Source organism: Branchiostoma belcheri, unplaced genomic scaffold, assembly GCF_001625305.1.
Source record: "Branchiostoma belcheri isolate BF01 breed outbred unplaced genomic scaffold, Haploidv18h27 scaffold3, whole genome shotgun sequence".
Taxonomy (NCBI): domain Eukaryota; kingdom Metazoa; phylum Chordata; class Leptocardii; order Amphioxiformes; family Branchiostomatidae; genus Branchiostoma; species Branchiostoma belcheri.
This window is the reverse complement of record NW_017803909.1, coordinates 4,385,617-4,393,329: the sequence shown is the minus strand read 5'-3', so window position 1 is coordinate 4,393,329 and position 7,713 is coordinate 4,385,617. Positions and strand designations below refer to the sequence as shown.

The following is a 7,713-nucleotide window of genomic DNA, read 5'->3' as shown; positions in this document are numbered from 1 at the left end:
CAAATATAAAAGGATTTGCATCCAGTCTTCAGTGTTTTTCACCCGTGGCCACTGGGTTACAGTCTGCGCCAAAGACGGTGACGCAACGCATGTCAACAATAATACCCTCACCCCGTGCGTCTCCCGTTACCCAATGGATACGTCCTCACCTTAGCAACGCTGTGCCTGACCCTGGCGCCGACAGGTGAAGGATCTACACACGTGAGTTTATCCTGTAGGCCGTTAAAACCTACAAACATCTGTCAACTGGGAGTCGGACTTTGTAAACTTCAACAAATCGTCATCTGAATTCATCAGTCGGTGTTTTATCAGAATAAGCGCCCGGGTTTCCCGACTTGGACGTTGCTAGCTACGATTACGTCGCTGACGATTACGTCGTCCCACGCACACACCTGACGTTGTGTAAGAGGGCGGTACTGCCGCGTTCTTGTCAGCGGAGATACCGACAGGACTGCTGGTAGGTGGTGTACTCTACAAGAGTGGTGGGTGATTTGTGTGTGGCGTTGCCACTGTGACGGTCATCTTCAAGTTGCCCCGGATCGTGTGTTTGAAGAAAGATATCCGAGCTGCGTTCTAGAACGCCAGTGGTAACTAGAACAAACGCTGATGATGGCAAAAACGAGGCGTTCCTGGTGTCTATGGAGATCAGAGGGGTTTAAGGAGGGAATCTTCGCCTGACAGTTGATAGGAAGACTCCCTTCAAACATCTCTTAAGACCTGACGTGGGAGTTTCTGGAGTGCGTACTTGAACGACAACGAACAGTTTATTCCTCCGCTGCGGGTATACCTCTATACGGTATACACGGCATACCTCAATAGGAAACTCTTCTAAGAGAAGACCGTAGAATATTCTGCGTACTTGAACAGGTGACAGTCGCCACCATGGGTTGTGGCTCGAGCTCTAACCAGCCCTTGGCCACGGAACCACGGCCGGTACCTAACGGCGAGCCTGTCCTGCTAAACGTTCACCACAGGGGAGCTGGCGATGGTAAGTTGTTTATCTACATACTATATAGTATACCGATTGATAAACATTATATAGATATCTACCTAATATTCAAGTATGTTCGCAAACTGAATAGAATACAGTATGTGTTTTCGTAATTTTCTCTCCCCTATCAAAGACTGTATGTTTGTTACTTGGCATGGAATTTTGAATGTTTGATTTATAAACATATAATATTACATTTCTGGAGGAAATGACGGTGTGTAGTAGACACACCAGGTGTTCCAATCGTTTCTTACTTGATTATGACAAAATCTCACACAACACAAGTGGTAGTACTCTGCCAACTAAAAAGCCTAAATGCTGTATAACTAGGCCATATGATCAAAGCAGATATTTCTATAAACTGCACCTTGGGGATGATTGCACAGGTTTGTGTAGTGAATGTTTTGGGTAAGCTAAAAAATGAAATAAAACACGTTATGACCCAGTAACCACGTTTCTTAACAGTCCTACACAATGTTTACATGCAACTTTTGGGTGTCATTTCGGTAAAAACATACTCTATAACGTTTGTCATGTGGCAAATTTAAACCGCCCCACCTGTAGGGCCGTACTGGGTCACAGGTATATGTGCACTGGGCACAATTCTGCTGCCCTTTTGTCTTGACTGGTTTACATAGCAACCTTATCCAGACCCCGGCCCTGCCACGGAAAGGCGACCCCGCCGCTGCCAGCACTATCCGATACGGAGATCTAAAGACTCACTTACCTTTGACTAAATATGTAAACAGTCGTCTGAATCGGAGCGCCACAAAACGGACAAAACCGCGGGCTGTAACAAACACCGTGTTGATGACTGTCTCATGGTGACGCCCTGCCAAACTTTGGCAATCTTTGTCTGCCTTGCCTCTTCGCTAAAGGCAAAACACGGTACACAAACACTACAGGCAGCGATGGAAATATAAACAACATTGCCTTGAAGGCATCCAGTGCAGTTTTTGGGGCTTGGAAACCCGATTTTTAAAGTCAATATTCTAGTCACTTATGATGTCTTATCTACACGCTGAATTGAAACAACATTGGAGCAAAAAGTCCAAAAATTATGACGAAAAACGGTTAATGGAAGGGCCCTTGGCTGATTTTTAGGCTGATTTTTTATGTGCAAGATACAGTGGGCATGTTTTTCTAAGAACAATGATAATACTGCAGTCCCTGCACCCGTGAATTATATGCTTGTACAAAGCTGGTCGTTCTCCCCGACTCTAGAGTGAAATGTGTGCTACCTGTAGCACTTCAAGCCTTGTATCGGAATGTCAGTGGAAAGCATGCTACAGGCAACGACAGAAATGAGTTATGCCAAAGAAAGAAAATCGTTGCACTTTTCCCTAACGTTACGTACTTAAAGTTGCTATAGTGGCTAAAGTAGCCCTAGCTTTATCTCAAGTTACAGGTGGCCAAACGTACTTGTAGCCTAGAAGAAAATGTCTTTTTAAGTATATAACATTACACTAAAAGGGTGGGCTGTCAGTATAGTGAAGAAACCAAGTAGTGAATAATCTTTCACACAATAACTACCGGTAGTACCCCTCTGGTGTGGTTTCACGCAAAAGTCTAGATGGAACAGCAGCTAAATTGGTAACGTGAATCATGTAGTGGTAGCGTAGTGAACCTCTTTAATGACATGCAGATACTGTTGGAGGAATTTTCGGAAAAAAGAAATGCGAGTTCATCTTCGGAGGAACGTTAACGTTAGAGCATGGAATGATTTAATAGTCAGATCCCTCCTTTGTATACGTACTTTCAGTAGTTTAAAAAACACAAATCTGTTCTAGAATATAAATACACCTGTACATTAGCTACATGTATGTTTTGAGGAAAACTTATGGCAACCGTTGATATTGATCGTAGCATGAAAGTTCATCTATGTTGGTATACTTCATTATGACAAAAAATTATTTTTGTCATAACGTTGATATGGATGTCCATCTGTAGGTGCCTCTGAAGTGCCGTCTGTCCCCGCTATAGTAGAGCCGGTTGTGACTGTGACGTCCCCCTCACCTCAGCTGCCCAGCCGCTGCCGACTCACCGTGCTACACTTCAACGACGTGTACAACATCGAGGAGCGGCCGAACACCGAGCCTGTGGGCGGGGCGGCGCGGTTCGCCTCCGCCATGGGGAAATACTGGGACAAGAACCCGCTCGTCTTCTTCTCAGGAGACTGCCTCAATCCCTCCATGAGTGAGTCAATATCACTATCAATCATACGCAATAGTCTTGACATTTTTTTTGGTCATTTCTGTGTGTTTTTTTCTTCACATGACGTGACCGTGTTTTTTTTCTTCACAGTGAGCAGTATTACAAAAGGCAAACAGATGGTCCCTGTCCTAAACTCACTCAAGGTTAAGGCCGCCGTGTACGGGAATCACGACTTTGGTAAGTGGCAGATTGATATCAACTCTAACATGTTTTTCTTCCTATTCCAACATTTATCACAAGACATGGCGACGGCACACTCAAGTTTTTCAACTCATTTTTATGCCGCTACCAACGCAGACAAACGCACGGACAACAGACAAACTAATTTTCACCTGAATGAGGAAATTCATGTAAAATCGATGGCAATGCTTCGAGGATTCGAACTAGGGGACCTCTTGGTTCCGAGGCGAACGCCCTGTCGTTACGCCACACGACACCACTGCAACATCTAACATGTTTTGCTTGGGGGGGGGGGGCGTAGTCACGATGTTCATTATTGAAGGGTGTTCTTTGTTGACTTTGGACCAAAACAACATTTTCTCTGTACTCTAACGCAGACTTTGGAGTTGACGAACTGGAGGACGTTACCATGGAGACGAAGTTTCCCTGGCTGATGAGTAACGTGATTGACACGTTGACAGACAAGCCGCTGGCGGACGGGCTGGAGAAAACTGTCATCGTGTGGGGCACAAAAAAGGTAGGAAACATGCTTGAGTTTATGCTATACTACTTACAAAATATAGGGTTAGTTCGAGAATTTTGCAAGACAAAACAAAGTCACTTTTGAGTTATTGCGTGCTAGATTTCAATGGCTGCGGTGCGTTAAAGGACGTTGTCTATTCGTGTATGGTTTCAAAACAAACGTCTACTTCAGCGTCTACTTAACACGACTGCCAATCGCAATGGTCAACAGAATAGACCGACCCTGAAGCCCCGCCCACCTCCGTCAGAAATTTGACGGACATGCAGCCACTCTCTCATTGGTCGAATCGCTAATTGCCCTTCTCAATATTGGTTGCATTTGAACTTCTAATTGTGGACATTTGGGATGGGTCTGTACAGAGGAGAAACGCTTTGTAACAGGTGTTCCCCCTTCCCCTCAGATTGGCCTCATCGGTTTAGTGGAGGAAGAGTGGCTGGTTACCCTGGCAACGGTGGACAAGGACGACCTGAAGTATCTGGACTACGTGGAGGAGGGGAGGAGACTGGCTAAGGAACTCAAGGAGGAGGTACAGTTTTTCACATCCCAATGTTGTGTCCCACACATAGAAACAGGACAGACAATACTCATTTTCATGTTAAGTGCCTTTTTCAATGGCACAAGATCGGTGGTATGTCAGGACTCGAACCCGAGACCTCTTGGTTCCGAGTCGAGCACTCGATCTGCCGTTACGCCACACGACCCCACTTATGGACGAACCTTATAGTTAAATGAAGCTTATCATTTAGATTTGCAAATTGTACAAGGACATATGGTAAAGTCATGTCTGTGTGACCTGCAGGGCGCTGACCTTGTGATCGCGCTGACGCACATGAGATGGCCCAATGACGTCAGACTGGCGGAGGAGGTGGAGGAGGTTGACTTGATCCTGGGCGGACACGACCACGACTATGACGTCAGAAAGGTGGGATGACGTAACATATGAGCTTTACCCGTCCGAGTCGATAAGGGACTGCATTTGTTCTATGTTTTCACTTCACCTACTGCAAATTGGTAACCTGTTAATACATGTGAAGAAATGAAAATGAAGAGTCTATTATTATTCGCCATACCATACTCATGTGTGTTTAGTCATTTGTTCAACCTTTATGACCACGTAGATTTCATAATGAAGGAAACTTTTTTTTCCAATTTTTTTTATTCGCATGCTCGAGTTAGTTTAGGGGTTCCCAGACTGACCCAGAGGATGTCATCCGTATAATCAAATCAACATGGCCTAACCTATCGAAAAAAAATTTCGGTCAGTCAAGGTCACCCACATTCTTGTTTGAAACGATTTCCAACGCAAACATGCTTCAATTGTTTGACAAATGACGGTCCAAATGATGCGGTAGGACGTTCAAATTTCCAAACACTTGACTGTAATTCTGCTTGCCTATTTACCCAACAGGTAAACGGGAAATACATCGTGAAGAGCGGGACTGAGTTCCGGCAGTTCACCAAGGTGGAGATCGACTTCATCGGCCCGAAGTTCGAGATCAGCACGATGCAGGTGGACGTCACCAGCGCGTACCGGGAGGATGGGGAGATGAAGAAAATTGTTGAGGAGTTCACAGGTCAGTCAAGGTCCCTTCGGTTAACATAACTCTTTCTATACGTAACGTATAGCCTTGTACGTCACTGGACCGAACATTTCAACGCTTGAAGCGGTATCGCTATTGGTGAGGCACTGCCAATACAGTTTGTCATATCTACCTCAGGTGTTTTGAATACACTTATCATGGTTTTCATATGACCTGACCTTATTGTAAGCGGACAGTGTGTACAACAATGAGTAGCTCATTTGTCGTCATTTTTCTTCCTGAAAAGGTTTGATGTCTGATAAGACAGCCACCACGCTGGGGAGGATGGAATCTGAGCTGGACGGGAGATTCGCCACCGTCAGAACTCAGGAGAGCGCTCTTGGTAAGATATTGGTTATCCTCTAGTGGTAGTGATCAGTACCAAGGACAGGGATGTCGGTTATCCTTTAGTGTTAGTAATCAGCACCAAGGACAGGAATGTTGGTTATCCTTTAGTGTTAGTAATCAGCACCAAGGACAGGGATGTTGGTTATCCTTTAGTGTTAGTAATCAGTACCAAGGACAGGAATGTTGGTTATCCTTTAGTGTTAGTAATCAGCACCAAGGGCAGGGATGTTGGTTATCCTTTAGTGTTAGTAATCAGTACCAAGGACAGGAATGTTGGTTATCCTTTAGTGTTAGTAATCAGTACCAAGGACAGGAATGTTGGTTATACTTTAGTGTTAGTAATCAGCACCAAGGACAGGAATGTTGGTTATCCTTTAGTGTTGGTAATCAGCACCGAGGACAGGAATTTGGTTATCTTTTATTGCCAGTTGCGCAGATTGATCGCTACTGGTCCTAAGCAGAAAATTACAACGCCCAACTCCGTCTATGTAGGAAACTTCCTGACTGACGTGATGGTAGCCGCTACTCAGGCGGACCTGGCCATCCTGAACTCAGGCACCATGCGGTCCGACTCCGTCCATGGCGCCGGGGACTTCACCATCAAGGACCTGCTGACCATCCTGCCGCTCATCGACCCGCTGGTGGTCCTGGAGGCTACAGGTCGGAACAAAGACTTTTTGCTCCGCATTTTTTTCCTGCACTTGTTATTGTCGTTTTAGAAAGGAATCTACAGCCTTAGATAAAAGAGAAAAAGTTAACGAAAGGAAGCGAATTTTACAAACGATTTTCGTACTCGGTGCAAGCAGATTATTTACCAATTTAAATGATACGTTTTGGCTAATTCTGATTTCAAGCTATTTTTCCACCTTTCAGGTACTCAGATCATGCAGGCTCTGGAGAACGGAGTGAGTCAGTACCCTAAAACTGAGGGCAGGTTCCCGCAGGTGTCGGGCATCGTCTTCGGGTTCGACCCCGAGGGACCAGCGGGCAGCAGGGTGGACCCTAACTCCGTCAAGATAGACGGGGAATACCTGGTGCCTGACAAGGTAGCTGTTGTGTTCTCTTCTGCAATTGTGCGACATGATTCAAATCAATAGCGATAGTAATAACCAAAGTTGTAAATATTTCAAATGTTGCACAAATGCGTTTCTGTATTCTCTATGTAAGTTTTTCTTATTGATTCGCATTAATTTTCAAACATGCTCCAGGTCAGATTTCACACAGACGATAATTTGCAGTAAAGGCATATGTCTCGCCAAATGGTGATCACAATTCTTTGGTCTTTTCTCAATCCAGGTGTACAAAGTATGCACTAAAGCGTACATAGCACGTGGCAAGGACGGATACGACGTGTTTAAGGACTGCAAACCACTGGTATGGATACTACTACTGCAAGCATCTATCTCTCCAGTGTGGTAAACTTATGTACTTCTACATCAATTGGAACAAAACATGGTCCCCTGTCTTATCACACATAATGGCATCACTGGAATCATTACAATCTTTGCTTACAATCTACACACATTACATCTGCATAGAACGCGAACTTACTATACGATTTGACCGAGGACTCTTTGTATTGTTCCCAACAAAAACAGAAATGATTCGATAAACTGTACCCATAACAAAAATATGCATAAGAGGCCCACTACAATTTGTACACGGCTAAGTCTACATAATGATGATTAATTCAGTCATTTTGCATTTTCGGCAGACGGATCCAGACGAGGGCCCGATCCTGTCCACTGTCATCCAGAACCACTTCACCGCCGTGGACATCGTGAAGGGTCTGAAACCCTGCCGGTCCGGGCATCACCAGAGCCTCATCAACGTGGCCAGCGTAGCAAAGTAGGTTTCATCACAATCTATTCTTCCTG

At 44.9% G+C, this 7,713-nt stretch overlaps 1 protein-coding gene across 1 annotated transcript in view; it reads left to right on the top strand.

Annotated features, from left to right (window-relative positions):
• Positions 1-7,688, top strand: part of LOC109473631 (trifunctional nucleotide phosphoesterase protein YfkN-like) — a 9,192-nt gene extending 1,504 nt beyond the window's left edge. The window contains exons 2-12 of the mRNA XM_019773565.1: positions 2,942-3,187; positions 3,296-3,382; positions 3,763-3,902; positions 4,309-4,434; positions 4,708-4,830; positions 5,317-5,482; positions 5,736-5,831; positions 6,329-6,496; positions 6,710-6,882; positions 7,133-7,210; positions 7,551-7,688. Coding sequence (XP_019629124.1) covers positions 2,942-3,187; positions 3,296-3,382; positions 3,763-3,902; positions 4,309-4,434; positions 4,708-4,830; positions 5,317-5,482; positions 5,736-5,831; positions 6,329-6,496; positions 6,710-6,882; positions 7,133-7,210; positions 7,551-7,688 — 1,541 coding nt within the window. The remainder of the gene's footprint in view (positions 1-2,941; positions 3,188-3,295; positions 3,383-3,762; positions 3,903-4,308; positions 4,435-4,707; positions 4,831-5,316; positions 5,483-5,735; positions 5,832-6,328; positions 6,497-6,709; positions 6,883-7,132; positions 7,211-7,550) is intronic.
• The last annotated feature ends 25 nt before the right edge of the window (positions 7,689-7,713 follow it).